This window comes from Musca autumnalis, unplaced genomic scaffold (assembly GCF_047663935.1).
Source record: "Musca autumnalis isolate F117 unplaced genomic scaffold, ASM4766393v1 scaffold_4, whole genome shotgun sequence".
NCBI classification, from domain to species: Eukaryota; Metazoa; Arthropoda; class Insecta; order Diptera; family Muscidae; genus Musca; species Musca autumnalis.
The window spans coordinates 214,771,967-214,798,965 of NW_027411977.1; the positions used below are offsets into that span (position 1 = coordinate 214,771,967).

The window sequence follows — 26,999 nt, forward strand, 5'->3', positions numbered from 1 at the left end:
GCAGCAGTTTCTTTCCACCTTGTGCAAAAACTAGTTCTCATAAATTATGCCATGTAGCCATGTATTTCAATTGAAAGAAACCAATTTAATGGAGCCTATCTACAACTATTTAACACTTCCAGCACTTTGCAGACCAGAAAGTCAATGCTATGGCGAGATTACCCCAACGAGAAGAGAGAGCAAGAAAAAGAGTGCAAAAATTAGTCGTTGTTAGTGGGGGCCAGTAAGTTTCTCAATAACCGTTTAACAATAGAGGAGTCTAATAAAAAAAAAACGTATGTACTTCGGGACCGGCGGCGACTTGTTATTCCGGGACAATTCAATATTTCAGTTGAATTGCTGGCGTGGAAAGTAGTGGTCGTGTGTCTTGTTGATCAACGGCAGAGCAGATCGGAGTCTAACGACAAGTTTTTTTATACAAGTTTTTGTTTGTTTTTAATAAAAATTAAGTGTTGTTGGAGAAAAATAAAAAACAATAAATAAACAATATATATTAAAAAATAATAATATAAAATAATAATTTTAAATAATCATAAAACCAGAAAATAAAAAAAATTGCAGAGCAATATGATGTCGCGAAATCTTCTAGGTATGTCTGTCTGTCGTCCCCGTCTGTCTTGTTGTTGACAATCTTCTTCTCGTAGTGAAATGAAATTTTTATTAGTGCATTTAATTTTGCATTTCTTACTTAGCCCATTGTTGTTGGTGCTGTTGTTTATGTGCCTATTTGCATGAATATTAGGGTGTAATGGAGATTTTTTGAAATTCAATAAAACATGATATTTTTAAAAAATATTTTTCATGGACCAAAAGAAGTGAATTTTTTATAGATGTTTTCATCGACCATCAGACGTGGATTTTTTAAGGAATATTTTTTTCAACAGATTAAGAAATGTGGATTTTTTATAGAATATTTTTTTCAGCAGGCTAAGAAACGTGAATTTTTTAAGGATAATTTTTGAGATGCCGTCAGACCAACAAGCGTACTGCAAGAAGACATATTTGTTTTTTATTTTTGAAAAATTCTGTTAAATTGATCGATTTTTGACATGGTCAATAACAATTATTGTTTCCCCTTTCTTTTTACAGTTAATACGTAGTATTTTTTGTAATCTGATTCTAATACATCATTATTATCATTTTGCAAATAGGAAAAATGCTCTGTGACGATACCCCTCCATTAATTGAATGATTTATTTATTCATTGTTACCCATTTCGAAATATTTCGCACATTTTTTGTCATTTGTTTACAAATGAGGAACTTTGATATGACGTATCAGTCAGAACAACCCAAAGCGTGAGAATACAACAAAGCAAAAATATGTATGTAATAATAATTTAGGATTGATAACGAAAATCAACAGGTTGGTTGGTGAACCTTCCATAAAACCTGGATTTTTAAAGAATATTTCTGAGGTGCGACCAATAAACTCGTATTTTTTAAAGAATATTTTTGTGAACCATCCGACCAATAAAAGTAGATTTTTTAAAGAATATTTTTGAGGCACCATCCGACCAATAAACCTCGATTTTCTAAACAATGTTTTTGAGGCACCATCCGACCAATAAACGTGGATTTTTTAAAGACCATTTTTGAGGCACCATCCGACCAATAAACGACCAATAAACTCGTATTTTTTAAAGAATATTTTTGTGAACCATCCGACCAATAAACGTGGATTTTTTAAAGAATTTTTTTGAAGCACCGTCTGACCATAAACGTGGATTTTCTAAAGAATATTTTTGAGGCACCATCCGACCAATAAAAGTAGATTTTTTAAAGAATATTTTTGAGGCACCATCCGACCAATAAACGTCGATTTTCTAAACAATGTTTTTGAGGCACCATCCGACCAATAAACTCGTATTTTTTAAAGAATATTTTTGTGAACCATCCGACCAATAAACGTGGATTTTTTAAAGAATTTTTTTGAAGCACCGTCTGACCATAAACGTGGATTTTTAAAGAATATTTTTGAGGCACCACCCGACCAATAAACGTGGATTTTCTAAAGAATATTTTTGAGGCACCATCCGACCAATAAAAGTAGATTTTTAAAGAATATTTTTGAGGCACCATTCGACCAATAAACGCGGTTTTTTTAAAGAATATTTTTGAGGCACCATCCGACTAATAAACGTGGATTTCTTAAAGACCATTTTGAGGCACCATCCGACCAATAAAAGTAGATTTTTTAAAGAATACTTTTGAGGCACCATTCGACCAATAAACGCGTTTTTTTTAAAGAATATTTTTGAGGCACCATCCGACTAATAAACGTGGATTTTTTAAAGACCATTTTTGAGGCACCATCCGACCAACAAACGCGGATTTTTTAAAGAATATTTTTGAGGTACCATCCGACCAATAAACGTGGATTTTTTAAAGAATATTTTGATGCACCATCCGAATATACCTCAAAAATATTCTTTAAAAAATCCACGTTTATTGTTCCGAGTATACCTCAAAAATATTCTTCAAAAAGTCCACGTGTATTGTTCTGAATATACCTCGAAAATATTCTTCAAAAAGTCCACGTGTATTGTTCTGAATATACCTCGAAAATATTCTTTTAAAAATCCACGTTTATTTGTCTAAATATACCTCAAAAATATTCTTTAAAAAATCCACGTTTATTTGTCTGAATATACCTAGAAAAATATTCTTTAAAAAAATTCACGTTTATTGGTCTGAATATCCCTCGAAAAATATTTTTTAAAAAATCCGTATCCCTACGTATATTGGACGGAATATACCTCGAAATTTTTTTTAAAAAATCCACGTTCATTGGTCGGAATATACCTCGAAATTTTTTTTAAAAAATCCACGTTCATTGGTCGGAATATACCTCGAAAAATATTTTTAAAAAAATCCACGTATATTGGTCGGAATATACCTAGAATTTTTTTTTTAAAAAATCCACGTTCATTGGCCGGAATATACCACGAAAAATATTTTTTAAAAAATCCACGTTTATTGGTCGGAATATACCTCGAAAAATATTTTTTAAAAAATCCACGTTTAGTGGCCGGAATATACCTCGAAAATATTTTTTAAAAAATCCACGTTTAGTGGTCGGAATATACCTCGAAAAATATTTTTTAAAAAATCCACGTTTAGTGGTCGGAATATACCTCGAAAAATATTTTTTAAAAAATCCACGTTTATTGGTCGGAATATACCTCGAAAAATATTTTTTAAAAAATCCACGTTTATTGGTCGGAATATACCTCGAAAAATATTTTTTTTTTTTAAATCCACGTTTATGGGTCGGAATATACCTCGAAAAATATTTTTCAAAAAATCCACGTTTATTGGTAAGAATATACCTCGAAAAATATTTTTCAAAAAATCCACGTGTATTGGTCGGAATATACCTCGAAAAATATTTTTTAAAAAATCCACGTTTATTGGTAGGAATATACCTCGAAAAATATTTTTTAAAAAATCCACGTTTATTGGTCGGAATATACCTCGAAAAATGTTTTTTAAAAAATCCACGTTTATTGGTAGGAATATACCTCGAAAAATATTTTTCAAAAAATCCACGTTTATTGGTCGGAATATACCTCGAAAAATATTTTTTTTAAAAAATCCACGTTTATTGGTAGGAATATACCTCGAAAAATATTTTTTAAAAAATCCACGTTTATTGGTCGGAATATACCTCGAAAAATATTTTTTAAAAAATCCACGTTTATTGGTAGGAATATACCTCGAAAAATATTTTTTAAAAAATCCACGTTTATTGGTCGGAATATACCTCGAAAAATATTTTTTAAAAAATCCACGTTTATTGGTCGGAATATACCTCGAAAAATATTTTTTAAAAAATCCACGTTTATTGGTCGGAATATACCTCGAAAATATTTTTTAAAAAATCCACGTTTATTGGTCGGAATATACCTCGAAAAATATTTTTTAAAAAATCCACGTTTATTGGTCGGAATATACCTCGCAAAATATTTTTTTTTTTTAATCCACGTTTATTGGTAGAATATACCTCGAAAAATATTTTTTAAAAAATCCACGATTATTGGTAGGAATATACCTCGAAAAATATTTTTCAAAAAATCCACGTTTATTGGTCGGAATATACCTCGAAAAATATTTTTTAAAAAATCCACGTTTATTGGTCGGAATATACCTCGCAAAATATTTTTTTTTTTTAATCCACGTTTATTGGTAGAATATACCTCGAAAAATATTTTTTAAAAAATCCACGATTATTGGTAGGAATATACCTCGAAAAATATTTTTCAAAAAATCCACGTTTATTGGTCGGAATATACCTCGAAAAATATTTTTTTAAAAATCCACGTTTATTGGTCGGAATATACCTCGAAAAATATTTTTTAAAAAACCCACGTTAATTGGTCGGAATATACCTCGAAAATATTTTTTAAAAAATCCACGTTTATTGGTCGGAATATACCTCGAAAATATTTTTCAAAAAATCCACGTTTAGTGGTCGGAATATACCTCGAAAAATATTTTTCAAAAAATCCACGTTTAGTGGTCGGAATATACCTCGAAAAATATTTTTCAAAAAATCCACGTTTAGTGGTCGGAATATACCTCGAAAAATATTTTTCAAAAAATCCACGTTTATTGGTAGGAATATACCTCGAAAATATTTTTTAAAAAATCCACGTTTATTGGTCGGAATATACCTCGAAAATATTTTTTAAAAAATCCACGTTTAGTGGTCGGAATATACCTCGAAAAATATTTTTCAAAAAATCCACGTTTATTGGTCGGAATATACCTTGAAAAATATTTTTTAAAAAATCCACGTTTATTGGTAGGAATATACCTCGAAAAATATTTTTTAAAAAATCCACGTTTATTGGTCGGAATATACCTCGAAAAATGTTTTTTAAAAAATCCACGTTTATTGGTAGGAATATACCTCGAAAAATATTTTTCAAAAAATCCACGTTTATTGGTCGGAATATACCTCGCAAAATATTTTTTTAAAAATCCACGTTTATTGGTAGGAATATACCTCGAAAAATATTTTTTAAAAAATCCAAGTTAATTGGTCGGAATATACCTCGAAAATATTTTTTAAAAAATCCACGTTTAGTGGTCGGAATATACCTCGAAAAATATTTTTTAAAAAATCCACGTTTATTGGTCGGAATATACCTCGAAAAATATTTTTTAAAAAATCCACGTTTATTGGCCGGAATATGCCTCGAAAAATATTTTTTAAAAAATCCACTTTTATTGGTAGGAATATACCTCGAAAAATATTTTTCAAAAAATCCACGTTTATTGGTCGGAATATACCTCGAAAATATTTTTTTTAAAAAATCCACGTTTATTGGTCGGAATATACCTCGAAAACTATTTTTTAAAAAATCCACGTTTATACCTCGAAAAATATTTTTTAAAAAATCCACGTTTATACCTCGAAAAATATTTTTTAAAAAATCCACGTTTATACCTCGAAAAATATTTTTTAAAAAATCCACGTTTATTGGTTGGATGGTGCCTCAAAAATATTCTTTAAAAATCCACGTTTATTGGTCGGAATATACCTCGAAAAATATTTTTTAAAAAATCCACGTTTATTGGTCGGAATATACCTCGAAAAATATTTTTTTTAAAAAATCCACATTTATTGATTGGATGGTGCTTCAAAAATATTTTTTAAAAAATCCACATTTACTGATTGGATGGTGCTTCAAAAATATTTTTTAAAAAATCCAAGTTTATTGGTTGGATGGTGCCTCAAAAATATTCTTTAAAAAATCCACGTTTATTGGTTGGATGATGCCTCAAAAATATTCTTTAAAAAATCCACGTTTATTGTTGTGAATATACCTGAAAAATATTCCTAAAAAATTACGTTTTTTGGTCGGATGGTGCCCTAAAATAATCAACATTTTCGTTTTTTTCATGATCCCTTATCTAGACCTAATTTTTGTGACATTTTCAATACTGTATCTAAAATTAAATTTTAGAATCTACATTATATGTTTGTGATTATTAAGGAAATGGGTCAGAAGACATAATTTCGATTTGCTCTATCTTTGCACTCACACTTGTTGATAGCATTTTATTTGTTTATAACATTAATAAAAAAACAATAATCATAATAATAACAACAAAATACCCCCAGTGTAGACCCATCAAAAATAACAAAGACAACAAAGATGGCTATGTCGAGTGTGAGTTGTATTTTTATACTGGGGCCCCCAATCTCGATCATTTATTCAGGCATTAATTGGACAGTTTTTTTATAGTTAAATGTTTGCTAAAATGATAAGAAATTGTTAATAGATTACTAACATACATACATGTGTACATACGGATGTGCATAGCATATGTATGTAGTGCATATTTACCCAAAAAAAGAAATAGATAACATTTTGTTAAATATTTATTAAATTATATGCAAATATTTGAATATACTTATTATACTTTTGCCATATAATTACAAAATAGGCCAGAGAGTGTATACATTTAAGAGCCATATAATTGGGCAAATTCTCTGTATCTGTTTGTACGGATGTAGAGGTGATTTGTTGACACATTCAATTGACGAACTTTCCACTTTGATAAGACAGAATAAATTGTCCACACTAAGAAGATATTTTATTTTAAATTAAATACTTTAAATTGTTTAACAATTTAGTTAATTGTGGATTCGTTCTTCTTCTGCCCTTCCTTGCCATGTCCATTCATAATTGAAGAAATAGCAATGCAACTAAATTTGTTTACGGCGTCATTTAGGGCGTGAGATAAATCGAACGATTTCAACGTTGTTTATAAACAATGAATAGGTAAATTAACAGGCCGACGTTAGTGTCTGGTAGATCAAATCTGAGGCACATAGTTAAAAACTAAAAATAAGTGTATGGATTCTTTTGGGGCCAGCTGACTGATAATTTTTTTCAAGAATATTTTGGAATTATATTCACAACAATAAACGTGGATTTTTTAAAGAATATTTTTGAATTATATTCACAACAATAAACGTGGATTTTTTAAAGAATATTTTTGAGGTGTATTTACAACAATAACCGTGGATGTTTCAAAGAATATTTTTGAAGTATATTCACAACAATAAACGTGGATTTTTAGAGAATATTTTTGAGTTATATTCACAACAATAAACGTGGATTTTTTAAAGAATATTTTTGAAGTATATTCACAACAATAAACGTGGATTTTTTAAAGAATATTTTTGAAGTATATTCACAACAATAAACGTGGATTTTTAGAGAATATTTTTGAGCTATATTCACAACAATAAACGTGGATTTTTTAAAGAATATTTTTGAGATTTCTACGCAACAATGAAGTTGGAATTGTTAAAGAATATTTTTGAGATTTCTACGCAACAATGAAGTTGGAATTTTTAAAGAATATTTTTGAGATATATTCACAACAATAAACGTGGATTTTTTAAAGAATATTTTTGAAGTATATTCACAACAATAAACGTGGATTTTTTAAAGAATATTTTTGAGATTTCTACGCAACAATGAAGTTGGAATTTTTAAAGAATATTTTTGAGATATATTCACAACAATAAACGTGGATTTTTTAAAGAATATTTTTGAAGTATATTCACAACAATAAACGTGGATTTTTTAAAGAATATTTTTGAGATTTCTACGCAACAATGAAGTTGGAATTTTTAAAGAATATTTTTGAGATATATTCACAACAATAAACGTGGATTTTTTAAAGAATGTTTTTGAAGTATATTCACAACAATAAACGTGGATTTTTTAAAGAATATTTTTGAGGTGTATTTACAACAATAAACGTGGATGTTTCAAAGAATATTTTTGAAGTATATTCACAACAATAAACGTGGATTTTTAGAGAATATTTTTAAGGTATACTCACAACAATAAACGTGGATTTTTATTTTTAGTTACGTGGATATTTTAAAAAATATATTTTAGGGCCGAGAATTTTTTAAAAAATATATTTTAGGGTCGAGAATTTTTTAAAAAGATATCCATTAAAAATTCACTTTTTTTAAATATTTTTGAGTCATGTGGATTTTTTAAACAATATTTTTGAGGCAAGAGGAGTTTTTAAGGCATAATTTTGAGGAACTTGGATTTGTTTAAGGAATGTTTTTGAGGCACGTGGATTTTTTATTTAAAGAATATTTGGATTTTTTAACAAATATTTTTACGGCACGTGTGTTTTTAAGAAAATACTTGAATTTTTTAAAATAAAATATTTTTGAGGTCCGTGGTTTTTTTAAATGTATTTATTAAGGGCACATGGATTTTTTTAAAAAATATTTTTGAGGTACGTAGATGTTTTCAAAAAATTTTTAACACACCTGAATGGTTCAGCAAATATTATTGAGGCACGTGGATTTTTTAAAAAAATATTTTTATGACACGTGAATTTTTTTAAAAAAATATTTTTAAAGGGCGCGTGAATTTTTTTAAAAAATATTTTTGAGGCACGTGGATTTTTTAAAATATATTTTTGACACACCTGAATTTTTCAAAAAAAAATTTTTGAGGAACGTAGAGTTTTTAAAAAATATTTTTGAGGTACGTAGATGTTTTCAAAAATTTTTTAACACACCTGAATTGTTCAACAAATATTATTGAGGCACGTGGATTTTTTAAAAAATATTTTTATGGCACGTGTATTTTTTAAAAAAATATTTTTATGGCACGTGAATTTTTTTAAAAAATATTTTTAAAGGGCCCGTGCATTTTTTTAAAAAATATTTTTGAGGTACGTGGGTTTTTTAAAAAATATATTTAGGGGCACGTGGATTTTTTAAAAAATATTTTTAAGGCACGTGGATTTTTAAAAAAATATTTTTAAGGCACGTGGATTTAAAAAAAATATTTTTAAGGTAGTTGGATTTTTTAAAAAATATACTTAGGGGCACGTGGATTTTTTAAAAAAAATATTTTTAAGGCACGTGGATTTTTTAAAAAAAATATTTTTAAGGCACGTGGATTTTTTAAAAAAATATTTTTAAGGCACGTGGATTTAAAAAAAAATATTTTTAAGGCACGTGGATTTAAAAAAAATATTTTTAAGGCACGTGGATTTAAAAAAAAAAAATGTTTTTAAGGCACGTGGATTTAAAAAAAATATTTTTAAGGTAGGTGGATATACTTAGGGGCACGTGGATTTTTTAAAAAAATATTTTTAAGGCACGTGGATTTTTTAAAAAAATATTTTTAAGGCACGTGGATTTAAAAAAAGTATTTTTAAGGTAGGTGGATTTTTTAAGAAATATACTTAGGGGCACGTTGATTTTTAAAAAAAATATTTTTAATGCACGTGGATTTTAAAAAAAAATATTTTTAAGGCACGTGGATTTAAAAAAAATATTTTTAAGGTATGTGGATTAAAAAAAGAAATATTTTTAAGGTAGGTGGATTTTTTAAAAAATATACTTAGGGGCACGTGGATTTTTTAAAAAAATATTTTTAAGGCACGTGGATTTTTTAAAAAAATATTTTTAAGGCACGTGGATTTTTTAAAAAAATATTTTTAAGGCACGTGGATTTAAAAAAAAATATTTTCAAGGCACGTGGATTTTTTTAAAATATTTTTAAGGCACGTGGTTTTTTATAAAAAAAATATTTTTAAGGCACGTGGATTTAAAAAAAAAAATATTTTTAAGGCACGTGGATTTAAAAAAAAATATTTTTAAGATAGGTGGATTTTTTAAAAAATATACTTAGGGGCACGTGGATTTTTTAAAAAAACATATTTTTGATATTTTTTTAAAGAAATATTTGAGAGAGCTTTTTTAAAAAAATATTTTTAATGCACGTGGATTTAAAAAAAAAAACATATTTTTGATATTTTTTTAAAAGAAATATTTGAAATATATTTTTGAGGAACTTGGATTTAAAAAAAAAATATTTTAGAGACTCGGGAATTTTGTAAAACATATTTATGAAGTACGTGTATTTTTTAAGGAATATTTTTGAGGCACGTAGATTTTTTAAAAAAATTTTGTGAGGCACGTGGATTGTTTAAAGAATATTTTTTAGCCAGATGGATTTAAAAAAAAACTATTTTTGATAATTTCGTGGCTCGTGGTTTTTTATAGAATATTTTTAAGCCACGTGGTTTTTCTAAGAATATTTTCGAGGCATGTGGATTTTTTCAAATATTTTTTAGGCAGATGAATTTTTTAAAAAACTATTTTTGGGTCACGTGGATTTTTTAAAAAATATTTTCGAGGCATGTGGATTTTTTCAAATATATTTTTGACACACCTGGGTTTTTTAAAAAAAACATTTTTAAGGAACGTGAATTTTTTAAAAAATATTTTTGAGTCACGAGGATTTGTTAAAAAAATATTTTTGAGGTACGTGGATGTTTTCAAATTTTTATTAACACACCTGGATTTTTGAACAAATATGTTTGAGGCACGTGGATTTTTTAAAAAATATTTTTGAGGCAAGTGAAGACCCGTGGATTTTTAAAAAATATTTTTGAGGCAAGTGAAGACCCGTGGATTTTTTAAAAATATTTTTCGAGGTACATGAATTTTTTTAAGAATTATTTTAGAGACACTTGGATTTTTTTAAAAAAATATTTTTTATTTTTTTTTTTATTTAAGGGCAGCGTATTTAAAAAAAAAATATTTTTAAGGCTTCTATATCTTAAAAAAAATGTTTTTAAGACACGTGGATTTAAAAAAATATATTTTTGAGGTACGTGAATTTTTTAAAGAAATATTTTTGAGACACTTGGATTTTTTAAAAAAATATTTCTTAAGGAAACGAGAATTTTTGATTTAAAAAAAAGTTAGAGACACGTGGATTTTTTAAAAAATATTATCGAAGCAGTTGAATTTTTTTAAAAAAAAAATTAGAGACACGTGGATTTTTTTAAAAATATTTTTGAAGCAGTTGAATTAAAAAAAAAAAAATAGAGACACGCGGATTTTTTAAAAAATATTTTTGAGGCACGTAGATATTTACAGAATATTGTTGAGGAACGTGGATACCCAGCAAACCAATCGTACCGACTTCGTAACGAAATCGGAACAAAATGTCGGACGTATCGTCCGAAATCGTAACGATATCTTAACGAAAGTTGTATGAAGTGGTTGACATAATTTCGGAACAAAATGTCGCAGCGACATCGGATCGATTTCGGTCCGATTTCGTAACGAAATCTGAAGAAAATCCTTAAGAAATTCGGAAAGGAAATTTCTATCCGACATTCGTTCCGAAATCTGAACGAAATCGGTACAAAATCTGAACTATTTCCTCTTCGAAAAATCGTTTAGAAATCGGAACGAAATCTGAACGACTTTGCTTCCGAAATTGTTCAGACGTGTCGGACATCAGACATTTGGTTTGCTGGGTATTTTAAAAAAATATTTTTGAGGCACGTAGATTTTTACAGAATATTTTTGATAATATTTCTGGTCATCATCCGACCAATAAACGTGGATTTCTTAGAGCATTTTTTGAGACACCATGTTACCACCAGATCTTAATTTTTAATTTAATTTTATTTTTTAGTTGTAATTTTTTTATCTGTTTTTATTTATTTATTTTTTCTTTCTTTACAGCAAAATCATCCCGCCTGGTATGTTCGCGGGGTAACCAGCAATATCGTCACACTTCCACATTAAACTCGAAAGCTGCACCTGCCACGGCGACAGTGGTTCAAAATGAAATGCCAGATTGTGATTATAAGCCACCAGAATATAAGGGACCCAGTTATGAAAATATCAAGGAGCTGAGAAAGAATCATCTGACACCCAACATCCAATCCTATTACAAGAAGCCTCTGCTGATACACAGTGGTCACATGCAATGGTTGTTCGATCATGATGGTAATCGCTATTTGGATATGTTTGGTGGTATTGTAACGGTTTCTGTGGGTCATTGTCATCCGTAAGTATTGAAAGGGGAAAAGGAAATTGAAAAGTTCTTTGAAATGTGTTGTTGTTTTACAGAAAAGTCAATAAAGCCCTGGAGGATCAAGTCAAAACCCTTTGGCACACCACAAACATTTATATGCATCCCAAAATCCATGAATATGCTGAAAAGTTGGCTGCCAAATTCCCTGGCGATTTGAAGGCAGTGTGTTTTGTCAACTCGGGTTCGGAAGCCAATGATTTGGCCATGCTCATGGCCCGTCTGCATACTGGTAATCAGGATATATTGACCTTGCGTAATTGCTATCATGGCATGTCACCCTATACCATGGGTCTAACAGCCCATTCCACCTGGCGTTTCCCCCTGCCTGGGGTATCGAATGGCATTCATCATGTTATGAATCCAGATCCCTATACTGGAATATGGGGTGGAGCCCAGTGTCGTGATTCTCCCATACAAACAGATCGTAAATGTGATTGCTCCACGGAGACAGGGTGCAAGGCCTCGGATTTGTATTACAATGAGTTGGAACAGACATTTAAATATTCCCTGCCACGCGGCAAGGTGGCTGCCATGTTTGCCGAATCCATTCAAGGTGTGGGTGGTACAGTGCAATTCCCCAAGGGTTATATTAAGAAGGCGGCGGAATTGGTGCGGGCCAATGGTGGTTTGTTTGTTGCGGATGAAGTCCAAACCGGTTTTGGTCGTACTGGGGAACATTATTGGGGCTTTGAGGGTCATGGTATTGTACCGGATATTGTTACCATGGCTAAGGGTGAGTTGAAATGTGATTTCCTAAAAGAAATTGAGGAAGTAATGTTTACTTTTTGAATCTCTAGGTATTGGTAATGGCTTCCCCATGGCAGCTGTGGTTACCACGCCGGAAATAGCAAAGTCTCTGGGCATGGCTTTGCATTTTAACACATATGGTGGTAACCCTATGGCCAGTGCTGTGGGAATTGCAGTCATGGATGTCATTGAGGAGGAACAACTGCAAAAGAACTCTCTCGATGTGGGCACCTATTTCCTCAAAAAGTTGGCCGAACTCAGGGATAGCTATGAAATTGTTGGCGATGTACGCGGCAAAGGCCTCATGATTGGTGTGGAATTGGTCAGTGACCGTAAGACCAAAGCACCCTTGGGTGTGCCCCACGTCTTGGAGATTTGGGAACAATGTAAAGACATGGGTGTTCTATTTGGCCGCGGTGGACTTAATGGAAATGTAAGTACTACTACTACTACCGCTAAGGGAATATTTTAAAAGCTTTGCTTGGTGTCTATAGTCTGCTTTTGTGTGTTTTCGGTTTTGGCTTTTATGTGTTTCTTCTGTCTGTGGCTTTGCTTCCAAGACTTTTTGTTGGATCTTATCCTAACTGTTCTGTTTTTTGTTTTTGTTCTCCAATCTATTTTTCCCTCTCTCTTTCTCAATATCTTTGCAGATTTTACGCATAAAACCTCCCATGTGTATCACAAAATCGGATGTTAATTTCGCCGTAGATGTCCTTAATCGTGCCATTTCAGATTTCTTGGCAAAAAATTAATTCCATGAATTGAAATTTTGCCTCCCTTTAGAAATGTAGAAGTTTGAAAGACTTTTTTACTTAGCCTTATCTTATGTTTGTCTTAGAATCTTTTTTCTTCTTTTATATATTTAAGGTCATTAGATAATGAAATAAATATACCTGCCTTTACTTTATAATCAACTCTCTCTTCTTCGTTGAAACCATTTTCTTGATGAAAAGGTTTCGACATAAGATTGCTTCTGCTCTCCACACTTATTTCGGTTGCTCGGCACAGAACACTTGTCCCACATGTTTATCTAAGAACAGAATTCCAACACAAGCGCCGCCGCCATCTTCCTTGAGGCCAGATATTGCTTTGCTCGCTCACGTAGGCATGGTTTGCAGCACATCTATTTCACATCCAGTGAAGTTGCGATAATTGTCTCCAAGTCCAAACCATCCAAAATCCCTAACGTTAAAGAAGTTGCGAACAGTAGGTTTGAGCTACTTGACAAAGGTCTTCGAAATATTCATTTCCCATAATTTGCCATTCTAAAGCTAGGCAAATCCGCTACCAATGGAGATTCGTAACTCCCCATATTCATTCATTCACCTGTAGCAAATTTTCTTCCATGCCTGAAAAGGCATTTCCTTTTTTAACCATTGGAGTGGCAATATCTCCAAGAATGTCATCTCTGATAGAGAAAAACCCCGGATTTGCTGATCCGAATCTAGAACATAAGTACATCGGTGATATGTAACAGATGTAGGGAATGGATGCACCTTCGAGACTGCTTTGGTCTTAGCCAGTACTAATGTGATAGGAGTTATGCTTCTACCGGATGTGCCAGAATATCTCCAAGTTCCTCGTCGGAATACGAGACACCCATGCAGTCTACCCAACAACAACAACAAAATCGCAAGGGTGCTTCTTAAGACCATTTCCAAAGGTAAGGGTGCTTCTTAAGACAATTTATAAAGATAAGGGTGCTTCTTAAAATTCTTTCCAAAGGTAAGGGTGCTTATTAAGGCTTCTTATTAAGACCTTTCCAAAGGGTGCTTCTTACGACATTTTACAAAGATAAGGGTGCCTCTTAAGACCCTTTCCAGAGGTCAGGGTTTTTCTTAAGATCCTTTCCAAGGTCAGGGTTCTTCTTAAGACATTTTCCAAAGGTCGGGTTCTTCTTAAGGCCCTTTCCAAAGGTAAGGGTGCTTTATAAGACACTTTCCAAAAGTGAGGGTGCTAATTAAGACCCTTTCCAAAGATGAGGGTTCTTTTTAAGACCCTTTCACAAAGGTCAGGGTTCTTCTTACGACCCTTTCCAAAGGTAAGAGTACTTCTTATGACCATTTCCAAAGGTAAGGGTGCTTCTTAAGACCCTTTCCAAAGGTAAGGGAGCTTCTTAAGGCCCTTTTCAAAGATAGATTTGCTTCTTAAGTCACTTCCAAAATGTAAGGGTGTTTCTTGAGACAATTTCCAAAGGTAAGGGTGCTTCTTAAGACACTTTCCAAAGGTAAGGGCGCTTTTTAAGACCCTTTCCAAAGGTAAGGGTGCTTCTTAAGACCCTTTCCAAAGGTAAGGATGCTTCTTAGGACTCTTTCCAAAGATTGGGATGCTTCTTAAGACCCTTTCAAAATGTAAGGGTGCTTCTTATTACCCTTTCCAAAGGTAAGGGTGCTTCTTATTACCCTTTCCAAAGGTAAGGGTGCTTCTTAAGTCCATTTCCATAGGTAAGAGTGCTTCTTAAGATCATTTCTAAAGGTATGGGTGCTTCTTATGACCATATTCAAAGGTAAGGCTGCTTTATAAGACAATTTACAAAGGTATTTCTTAAGGCCCTTTCCAAAGGTAAGGCTGCTTCTTAAGACCCTTTCCAAAGGTAACGGTGCTTCTTAAGACCCTTTCCAAAGGTAACGGTGCTACTTAAGACCCTTTCCAAAGGTAACGGTGCTACTTAAGACCCTTTCCAAAGGTAAAGCTGCTTCTTACGACAATTTCCAAAGGTAAGGGTGCTTCTTAAGACCCTTTCCAAAGGTAAGGATGCTTCTTAAGACTCTTTCCAAAGATTGGGATGCTTCTTAAGACCCTTTCAAAATGTAAGCGTGCTTCTTATTACCCTTTCCAAAGGTAAGGCTGCTTTTTAAGACAATTTACAAAGGTAAGGGTGCTTCTTAAGTCCATTTCCATAGGTAAGAGTGCTTCTTAAGATCATTTCTAAAGGTATGGGTGCTTCTTATGACCATATTCAAAGGTAAGGCTGCTTTATAAGACAATTTACAAAGGTATTTCTTAAGGCCCTTTCCAAAGGTAAGGCTGCTTCTTAAGACCCTTTCCAAAGGTAACGGTGCTTCTTAAGACCATTTCCAAAGGTAAGGGTGCTTCTTAAGACCCTTTCCAAAGGTAAGGATGCTTGTTAAGACTCTTTCCAAAGATTGGGATGCTTCTTAAGACCCTTTCAAAATGTAAGTGTGCTTCTTATTACCCTTTCCAAAGGTAAGGCTGCTTTTTAAGATAATTTACAAAGGTAAGGGTGCTTCTTAAGTCCATTTCCATAGGTAAGAGTGCTTCTTAAGATCATTTCTAAAGGTATGGGTTAGAGTTGGGTAATCTAGTTCCTAGTTCCTTGTACTAGTTCCAAAACGTATGAGTTACATCATGAAATATAACGTGTGATTTTAAGTATACGCAGTTTGTACAAAGAAAAAATGTGGGCCATTGGAACTGCGAAGTGAACTAGATAGTTCCATATAGTTCCATTGGCACAACTCTAGTATGGGTGCTTCTTATGACCATATTCAAAGGTAAGGGTGCTTTTTAAGACCCTTTTCAAATGGAAGGGTGCTTCTTAAGACCCTTTCCAAAGATAAAGGTGCTCCTTAAACCCCTTTCCAAAGGTATGGGTGCTTCTTATTACCCTTTCCAAAGGTAAGGCTGCTTCTTAAGACCTTTTCTAAAGGTAAGGGTGCTACTTATGACCCTTACCAAAGGCAACGGGGCTTCTTAAGACCCTTTCCAAAGGCAAGGGTGCTTCTTAAGACCCTTTCCAGAGGTAAGGCTGCTTTTTAAGACCCTTTCGAAAGATAGGGATGTTTCTTGAGACATTTTCCAAAGGTAAGGGTGCTTCTTAAGACCCATTGAAAAGGTAGGGGTGCTTCTTAAGACCCTTTCCAAAGGTAAGCGTACTTCTTAAGACCATTTCTAAAGGTATGGGTACTTTCTTATGACCCTTTCCAAAGGTAACGGTGCTTCTTAAGACCCTTTCCAAAAGTAAGGGTGCTTCTTATGACCCTATATAAAGGTATGGGTGCTACTTATGACCCTTTCCAATGCTAAGGGTGCTTTTTAAGATCCTTTCCAAAGGTAAGACTGCTTCCTAAGGCCCTTTCCAAAGGTAAGGGTGCTTCTTAAAACCTTTCCCAAAGGTAAGAGTGATTCTTAAGACCCATTCCAAAGGTAGGGGTGCTTCTTATTACCCTTTCCAAAGGTAAGGCTGCTTTTTAAGACAATTTACAAAGGTAAGGGTGCTTCTTAAGACCCTTTCCAAAGGTAAGGGTATTTTTTAAGGCCCTTTCCAAAGGTTAGGCTGCTTCTTAAGACCCTTTCCAAAGGTAAGACTGCTTCTTAAGACCCTTTCCAAAGGAAACGGTGCTTCTAGACGCCCTTTCTAAAGTTAAGGTTGCTTCTTAAGATCATTTCCAATGCTAAGGGTGCTTCTTAAGACCCTTTCCAATGCTAAGGGTGTTTCTAAAGACCCTTTCCAAAGGTAAAGGTGGTTCTTAAGAACCTGGCAATAATCAAAGGGGTACAGCGCTGACTAAGCAAATAGATATCTCCACGTTTTGCACGATGAATGAAGATACTCCCACGAGGATAAGAGATACCACCATTGTGTCTGGCACCCGGTCTGATAAGTGACGTATCGTGGCCATTATTTCTCTTGGCTAAAATCATCTCCATATCATAACTTCATATCCTGTGACCTCCGTATTTTCTGAACCATGGGAAAAGCTCATTGCCAAGAGTTGAGAGAAATTACCAATCACCGCTTCAAGGAACTTCCCCTCGTTACAAACCTGGGCATCGAATATCGAAATTAGACCAAAATTTCCGAGCGGAGGCGACGAGACTAGCAAATGGCGTTATTGTTGTGGTAGCAGCATAGAAGCTGCGTAGAAGTATAGGTTTGGTGTTGGCTTGGCAGCCACTGGCCGAAAAACTATGGTTTCGGGTCAATCCGGTGCGAAAGATCCTGCTGTCGTGGAAGTGAGCCTGATGTGTTTCGTCATACGAACCGCATAGGCCCAAAGAAAGGGACTTATTCTTGAAGTCAACAGGCCAGTTGGTGAGCCTTAACAGGCTGCCAGCCGACACCTCCTGTCGCCATTAGCAAAGATTCTAGAGGTACTACTCTTTAGCTATGATTAGAAGCCATTTCCCACTTGCTCAATATCAGAATGGATTCCGAAAAACGCACATATCTGATGCAGACTGAAGTCATTGTGGCTCTTGAGCTATCGGACGGAGGCCTACGATACCCTCAACCATGTCAAGCTGGCTTTGTGGACGTAGACAAAACTTCCATCCAGCCGTGTTTGGAACGTTAGTAAGTTTAAGACCCGTTGAGTGAAACAGGGAAATTGAGTCTGCACAAGCCCCAGACGGCGGCATAGAGATTGTAATGTATGCGGATGATTGTACTATCTTAACGTCGGGTTCAATCGTCGATGACATATGTGATGAGTTAAATACCTAGATAACCCACTTAATGCTGCGCTTCCATCTGAGAAATATGAAAATATCTGCCACTGAATCTATCCATACTGAGGTGACCATCATCCAGAGGAACAACTGTCACATTGCTGCCTTCCCAAAGCGATCCAATGTCTTACTGTCTGAACAAGAAAATCTGCCGATTCCTTGTTCTCACAGCTAATCACCTTGACTCCCGCACTTGGCAACCACGTCCGAGATGAGGATATCCGTAAGACCACCTTCCACTAGCAACCAATGACAGTTGCTGATGTGTCCATTGGGTCGGCCCTGTCGATGATTGCTAGTCTAATTTCATCTGGGAATATCCGTCGAGAAGAATTGTTATCTTGCTTCGGGTTAGGTGAGCAGGGAGTCTTCAAAGCACTTAGCTTCGCGTTATTCTTGCTCGCATTCGCATTCGCGGATGCAAAAAGCGTTGAAAAAGTTGCCCTTGTTGAAGGGATTTTGGTCTCTTTAGCAACGATCTTCTCACTAGCCTTCCTTATCAACGAAGCAAACGATGCAGAGGAATGGCCCGTATGCTGCAGGAGGATGTTCTTCGCACGACCTCATACTCTACACAACCACTGTTTGTGATTTTGGATCAGTCAACCGAGGATCGGCTTTCTTTGAAGCAGTCCTTTGGTACGCCTTTACATCCTTTGCTTCTTTGGCTTTGGCATTTTTGGAGGTTTGTTTAATCAGTTATCGCTGCCGCTCTCCTCCTCCAGTCTTTTTTGCCTGAGAAGCAAAGCCTTTGAATAATTTCACACTAAGAGGTAAAGGCAAAAGTTCCTCAACAATTTTTAATGACCACCTTTTATTTTAAGATTACCAAATATCTATAAAACCTTTCGAAATAACTCAACAATAGGTCTGTTCGATAAATTCGCAAGTAAAATGTACTTGCAAGTTCTTCTCAGTTCTCTTTTATTGAACAAGTTTGTTATCGAACAGCATTTTGTAAAAGTTGCAAAAGTTTTTGGGTTATCGAACAGACCTAATAATAAAAATAAACTTATATGTAATAAAATAATGACCGGTAGAGAATGAATTGCTCTGTTCCAGAACCTGCAAGAATCTACTATTTTTTACTACTTAATTAGTTGGTAGTTGTTCCACCTTTTTCCTTATTCAAAATTAATAATTTAGTCAAGCTCGAGGTCAATGTTGTTGTAAATCTTTATTTATTTATCGATATTTCGCAATTACATTGTATTGCATCATCAGGATTGTCTACAATAAATAAATAGATGCAAAATCTTACAATATGTATGTATGTATGTTATTTGTTTTTGTACAATGTATTTTGCCTCGGTCATATTGTAAGATTTTGCATCTATTTATTTACTTATTTATTTACTTACTTACTTAGCTGGCCCATTACAGAACATTTGTTCTATAGGCCGAACTAAGAAAAGATCTCCAATTCTCTCTACTTGTTGCTTCGCTTTCTGGAATACCTCGCCTTTTCATCTCATCTCCACTTGTTTGCGCCATCTATTCCTTGGCCTGCCAATTCTGCGTGCACCGCCAAGCGGTCCGTGTTTATACACCTTTTTAGCGGGGTCATCATCGCTCATTCTTATGATATGGCCTAGCCAACGCAATCGCTGCATCTCAATACGTTTAACAATATTGATGTCGTTGTACAGCAGATACAGCTCGTGGTTCATGCGACGTCGATATTCACCGTCAACGCAGATTGGTCCGTAGATCTTTCGAAGAATTTTTCTCTCAAACACACCAAGCACTGCCATGTCTGCTTGCGCAAGTACCCAGGCTTCGGAGCCATACATCAGCACGGGTAGTATCAGTGTTTTGTAGAGCGTTATTTTTGTTTGACGAGATGTGGCTTTGTTTTTGAACTGCTTACTTAAACCAAAGTTGCATCTGTTGGCCAATATAATTCTTCTTTTTATTTCACAACTGATGTCGTTTGTTGTGTTTACGGAGGTGCCGAGGTAGACGAAGTCTTTTACTACCTCAATATTATAGGAACCAACTTCCACAGTCGGTCCGAGCTCAATGGACGCATTGCGCGTCGACACCATCAACATGTGACTATTGGTGTAGATTGTGCCACTTCTTTTGACGTTTGCCGCTCGTATAACCTTTTCTAGCAGGATGTTGAAGAGGTCACACGAAAGGCTGTCTCCTTGTCTGAAACCTCTTTTGGTACCAAACTCTTCGGAGAGGTTCTTTCCTATTTTAACTGAGGACCTCGTGTCAGTTAAAGTCATTTTACAAAGCCGGATGAGCTTTGCGGGAATACTAAATTCAGACATGGCTTGGAATACCTTTGAACGCAGCGGGCTGTCGAAGGCTGCTTTATAATCGACAAAAAGGTGGTAGGTGTCGATCTGCATCTCTTGGGCCTTCTCCAGGATTTGCCGCAGGGTAAATATCTGGTCAATGGTGGACTTGCCAGGTCTAAAGCCGCATTGGTATGGTCCAGTTATCTCGTTGACCATAGGCTTTAGTCGTTCGCACAATATCCCTGACACGATCTTGTGGGCTTTTCCATCTCTCTCTTCTCCTCTCTCCTTTCCTCCCTGTATCTCTCTCGTGCGCTACGCGTTGCTACGGATTGTGAAGTAGCCTTATATGCCGCATTTTTCTCTTCGGTGGCAGCCCGACACTCCTCATCATACTTTGCCATTGCGCTGATATGTTATCGGGATGAGAAGTGCTTTGATTAAGCAATTGGGCTAGTTGAGTGGAATATGCTGTGGCTATCTGTTGTGATTGCAGCTTACCGATGTCTAACTTTCGTGTTGTGTCTGTTCGTACTTTGTTTGCTGCGTTTAAGCGGGTGCGTTCCTTTGCTGCAACAAGGTAGTGGTCCGAATCAATGTTTGCGCCTCGGAACGATCGTACATCCAACACGCTCGATGAATGTCTGCGATAACCGTTTTTCCTTTATGTTATCGGAACAAATAGTAACAATTAGTAGATTCTTGCAGTTCTGGAACAGACCATATATCTTCCCTCCCGGTTTTAACAATTATCATGCTACTTACCTTGTCTTTATTTCCTTTTTATTTTCTACCAACAGATAATCTGCCTAAAACCGCCCATGTGCATCGGCAAAAACGGCAAAAATGATGTGGACTTTGCCATTGGTGTTTTGGATACGATTTTATCAAATCACTACTTGAAAGAGCCACGAAATTGGAGACAATATGAGAGGAAATAAGAAAAACTATTAAATTTATTTATTTTTTAATTTAGCTTGCTTTGCTTAGTTTATTTGTCACTCCTTTGCAGAGCTCCGAAATACTCGCTCGAATTCTACTCGCGAGTTCGAGCGGGAGTACTCGCGCGAGTTGAAAAAATAAATCGAGTATACTCTTTTTTTACTCGTCACTCGCGGAGCATATTTCAGACTTGCTCGTTTTTACTCGCGAGTGAAAAGTGTTTGCGAGTACGAGTACTTGAAGAGTACGAGTTTTGCAAGAAAAAACGAGTAGGAGTGAAAGTGCTCGAAATTGAGTACGAATTTACTCGAGGAGTAAAATCGAGTAAAAACGAGTTGATATATTTTTGAAAACAAAAAGTGTGTAGTATTGGGGGGACAAGTTGAGGGGGGACAAGTTGAAGAGTTGAAAAAAATTGCCCCCCCCCAAAAAAAAAATTGCCCCCCCCCCCCAAAAAAAAAAATGGCCCGCCAAAAAAATTGCCACCCCCCAAAAAAAAAATTGCCCCCCCCCCAAAAAAAAAAATTGCCCCCCCAAAAAAAAAATTTCCCCCCTCAAAAAAAAAAATTACCCCCCCCCCTCAAAAAAAAGGAAACCGCCCTGAACTTACCCCCCCCCCCTCAACTTCCACGCCCACAACTTGTTCCCCTCAACTTCCACGCCCACAACTTGTCCCCCCCTCAACTTCCTAGCCCTCAATTGAACCCCCCACAACTTGTCCCCCAATACTACACAATTTTTGTTTTAAAAAATATATCAATTTTTTTACTCGATTTTACTCCTCGAGTAAACTCGTACTCAATTTCGAGCATTTTAACTCCCACTCGTATTTTTAATCCGGGAGTACTCGCGAGTACTCCCAAATAAAACAAAAGAGTGGAGAGTAAACTTCTTTTAAAACTCGTACTCTTCGAGTACTCCCACTCCCAGATACTTTTCACTCGCGAGTAAAAACGAGCAAATCGTACTTTTTGCTCGCACTCTTCGAGTACTCCCACTCGCGAGTACTTTTCGCTCGCGAGTAAAAACGAGCAAATCGGAGCTCTGCTCCTTTGTTGTTTTATGACACATTTTCTTTTTGACACTTGACATACCATGATTTTGACAATTTGTTTTAATTTTTTTATTTTATGTATTTGATTATTTTTATGTATTTTCTTTATTTTGTGTGTGTATATTAAAAATATAAGCTTAGTTCTTTAATTTATAAATAAATGACATTTTAATATAAACATGTTTTGTTTTGTTAAATTTATTGTTAAGTTTTTGGCTTTAAGGTAAGAATTCGTGTTTTGGAGTTAAGATTTATTTTTTTAGAATAGAATAGGCACAGCTTGTGGTTGTTTTTATTTTTTTGTGAAAAAAATAGTGGTTGGGTGTTTGCATTTAAAGTTTTGGTGTAGAATTTCTAGACAAGAAGAATAGGTATTAACGGATTTTTTGTAGGTTATGTAAAACAGTGTGCAGTGTCATAAATTAAAGAAAGAGGTGTTAAAGACTTTTTTAGGTTAGTTTAAAGGAGTAATTTAGTGAGTTAAATATAAAAATATGATAGAAAAGAAACTTCATGCAAAATCCGAGGGATGTCCCTAAGCAAGGTAACGGCGATAAAGTAAAACATTTAAAAAAGTTAAGATCCATATCTCAGGGTGCCTATTCTGTAACTTTTTAACAACTTTACTCATTGTTTATTTTACAACAATTTCATTTGTTTGTTTTGTAGTTGTTACAAAAACAAAAGAAATTTTAACAACTTTTCAATCGATAAAAGTTACAGAATTCCTATACAGGAAGTGTTAACTTTCCAGTGGAAAAATATATATCGTTGTGATCAAGATAACAATGTCTAACTATAACGACAATTTCAAACCGATCCGAGGGGTGCTTCTAAACAACATAATGGTGTAAAAGGAAGAAAGGATCCAAGGGGTGCCTCTAAACAACATAATGGTGTAAAAGGGAGACATTTACGAAAAGTCCGGACCCATATCACGGGAAGTATGGACTTTCGGCCGAAAAAAAACTATATATCGTTGTGATCAGAATAACAAGGACTGTCAATCTGATCCAAGGGGTGGTCTCTTCCAGTACTGCAAGAATCTACTAATTTTTACTATTTCTTTCGATAACATAAAGGAAAAAATGTTATCGTAGTAAAAATAGTAGCTTCTTGCAGGTTCTGGAACAGACCACATCTCTGGAAGTGTAGATTTCCGTCCAAAGAACTATATATTGTTGTGAACAGTATAACAAGTACTATATTTGGTAGACATTTCAACCCGATCCGAGAGGTGTCTCTAAACAACACAATAGTGTTGAAGGAAGAAATTTGCAAAAAAAAAATTAGGAACATATTTCAGGAAGTATGGACTTTCGCCCGGAAAACTAAATATCATTATAATCAGGGTAACAAGGACTACCAGTGGTACAAATTTCAACCCGATCCCAGAGGTGCCTCTAAACAACATAATTGCGTTAAAGGGAGAAATTTTCGATAAGTCAGGATATTATCTCGAGAAGTATGGACTTCCTCCAGAAAAAAAAACTATATATCGTTGTGATCAGTATAACAAGGACTATCAGTATAACAAGGACTATCTTTGGTGTCTCTAAACAACATAATAGTGTTGAAGGAAGAAATTTGCAAAAAATTAGGAACATTTTTCAGGAAGTATGGACTTTCGCCCGGAAAACTATATATCATTATAATCAGGATAACAAGGACTACCAGTGGTATAAATTTCAACCCGATCCCAGGGGTGCCTCTAAACAACATAATTGCGTTAAAGGGAGAAATTTTCGATAAGTCAGGATAATATCTCGAGAAGTATGGATTTCCTCCCGAAAAAAAACTATATATCGTTGTGATCAGTATAACAAGGACTATCTTTGGTAGAAATTTCAACCCGATCCGAGGGGTGTCTCTAAACAACACAATAGTGTTGAAGGAAGAAATTTGCAAAAAAAATTAGGAACATATTGCAGGAAGTATGGACTTCCGCCCGGTAAAATATATCATTATAATCGGGGTAACAAGGACTACCAGTGGTACAAATTTCTACCCGATACCGAAAATCAGGATCCATATTCTCCTGACACTTGGTGCGATTAATAATACCCCTTCCCGAAAATCTATGTTTTGAAGCACCAGCATTCTAAGTATGAGCTACATATCCACCGTAGGTGGGTGAAGCCATGCTAGTAACATCTATCTGGAAGGTATGTCAGAGATGGATGTCAGCTTTGCTCCCTGCCAAAGTTCCCCAAGGTCATAACAAGCCTGAACAAGAAAATCAAATGATTTCTTTTTGTGACATTTAATGACATTGACGCCATTGTGGAGGAAGGCCCTACCATGGCAGAACTACCAGGTAGTGGTATCACACCAGCTGATCGAATATGAAAAGTCAAATCCCTTTATAAAAAAAATTATTTTTGTTGTAATTTCCCCAACAACATAAAGAAAGTTTTGACATGACATATTCAAAATTTTACGATGCCACTACCTGGGTAATTGTGCCATGGACCCTACTCATTGATATAGCACCTGCTCTTGATCGTCGTTGTAGAGAAGTTTTTTAGAGCTGCCCATCACAAATTCTGACCTTTATAGAACCACTCATACATAACCTATTTCCACATCTATGGATCCTCCCATCATCTATTCAATCTTCTATAGAGTTCCTCATCATCTATTCAATATTCTATAGAGTTATTCATTACATATTCATACCTCTATAGAGCTCCTCATCACATATTCGGAACTTTATACAGCATCTTAACGCTTATTCGAACCTCTATAGAGGTACTCATCACCTATTCAGGAATATATACATCTCCTCACCACCTTTCCACTTCTATAGAGGTCCTCATCACCTATTCAGACCTCTATAAAGCTCCTCACCACCTAATCCCACTTCTATAGAGCTCTTCATCACTTATTTAGACCTCTATAGAGATCCCCATCACCTATTCGGACCTCTATAAAGCTCCTCACCACCTAATCCGACTTCTATAGAGATCCTCATCACCAATTCAGACCTCTATGGATCTTCAGACATCTATAGAGATCCTCATCACCTTTTCAGACCTCTATAGAGCTTCTCATCACATATTCAGACCTCTATAGAGCTCCTCATCACCTATTCGAACCTTTAAATAACTTCTTATCGCCTATTTGCACCTCTATTGAGCTCCTCATTACACACATATGTATATGTACATACATACATATGTACCTATTCCGACCTATAAAGCTCCTCATAACATATTCGATGTCTCAGAAATGGAGATAGCAGTCCCTTCGCAAAGTTCCCCCAGATCATTAACAGCCTGTAGAAGGAACTCCAGTGATTTCTTGTTGTGGCAGTTAATGACATTGACGCTCGTGTGGAGAAAGATTTACCTTGTTTTTCATGCCTGCATCCGTTTTGTCAATAATTGCCACTCTAAATTTGTTATCGGACATCATTGAGCCGGACTAGTATAAGGTTTAATGAGTCGTTAACCATGAGCTTTAAATGTCGTTTTTTCTGAAGAGGTGCTAGTCTTTTCGGTGTTGAACTTTTTCTCCTTGGCTTTGAAGCAGTGGTACTGGGAAACCCAGTTATTGGCCTTGAATTGATAGAATTCTGTAGTGAACCGAATATATGATAGGAATCTCTATAAATGTCCTAATATGTGATGGATGGATATCTCTATAGAGGTGTGCATAGGTGATAGAGGAAGGAGAACAGTACAAAACTTCCACTAAAAGGAGTGGAAAAGATCGAGGCGCTGGAAAGAACTATTATAGATCTTCAATTGATGGAATTCTGTAGATCTTCTATAGAGTTCCGAATATGTATTGAGGAGCTAATCAGATTGTTTGAATAGGTTATGAGGAGCTCAACAAAATATAAGGTCTTCTATAGGTAGAGGATCTCAAATATACTTTCTTCTTTTTGTAGCAAAACATGTTTAGAATATTTTCAATAGGCCTCTTAGAGATGGAAGACTTAGTACTGGTCTCTACAGATGGATGAATCTTTGCAGTAATCCTGTAAAAAGTGTCCGTAAGTAAAGCTTTAGATGGTCGTAAGTTTATATGATCATCTATTGGTGGCCAAATTTGTTCAGTGGAGATGAAAAATAGGGCCAAAGAATACGCAAATAGAAGTTGTTCTAGAGAGGCATCAATAGCCAATAAGGAGCATTATGGAGTCTTGAGTGGCTCCGTAAAACGGGTTTTGGAGAATAGAACTGTTTTTTTTTTTTGCAACATTCTAACTAACATTCTTAAAAAACAATTAAATTAAAAAAAAACATAATAACTTTTTTATATAAAACATAGATTCTATTGATAATAAATTATTTATGTACAATTTTTTCGAGATTTATTTTGTTACTAATATTCAACTTTTTGCAATAACCATTTGCTTTTTTTTCTCTTATAAAAATAAATGTCATGTTTAGTTTCATTTAGCGAAAGAGCATAAAAATTATTAAAATATAAATGCTTTGATTTTATTTCAATGGAAAAATTATTTTCAAAGGAAAAGCAAAAAATTAAACAAAATATTATGTTAACAATAATGAAAAGAACAACAATAAAATTTTTTTTAAAAAATAAATGATTTCTGTTTTGTTTAAATTATTAGAAAATAATTCATATTTTATAATTTTTTACATAAAAAAAT

At 34.5% G+C, this 26,999-nt stretch overlaps 1 protein-coding gene across 2 annotated transcripts; it reads left to right on the forward strand.

Moving 5' to 3' along the window:
- Positions 1-212: 212 nt before the first annotated feature.
- LOC141400745 (alanine--glyoxylate aminotransferase 2, mitochondrial) lies at positions 213-22,553 on the forward strand. Of its 2 annotated transcripts, XR_012412189.1 has the most exons (6): positions 329-589; positions 11,554-11,881; positions 11,944-12,641; positions 12,706-13,088; positions 21,180-21,387; positions 22,354-22,553. XR_012412189.1 is itself a non-coding variant. In XM_073980201.1 (5 exons), the coding sequence occupies exons 1-5, from the start codon at positions 568-570 to the stop codon at positions 13,405-13,407; spliced, it is 1,533 nt and encodes a 510-aa protein (XP_073836302.1). In that variant the 5' UTR covers positions 213-567; the 3' UTR covers positions 13,408-13,562. The 2 variants fall into 2 exon arrangements, 1 of the variants encoding a protein (XP_073836302.1); XM_073980201.1 differs by lacking the exons at positions 21,180-21,387; positions 22,354-22,553 and adding an exon at positions 13,306-13,562 and having other exon boundaries at positions 213-589.
- The last annotated feature ends 4,446 nt before the right edge of the window (positions 22,554-26,999 follow it).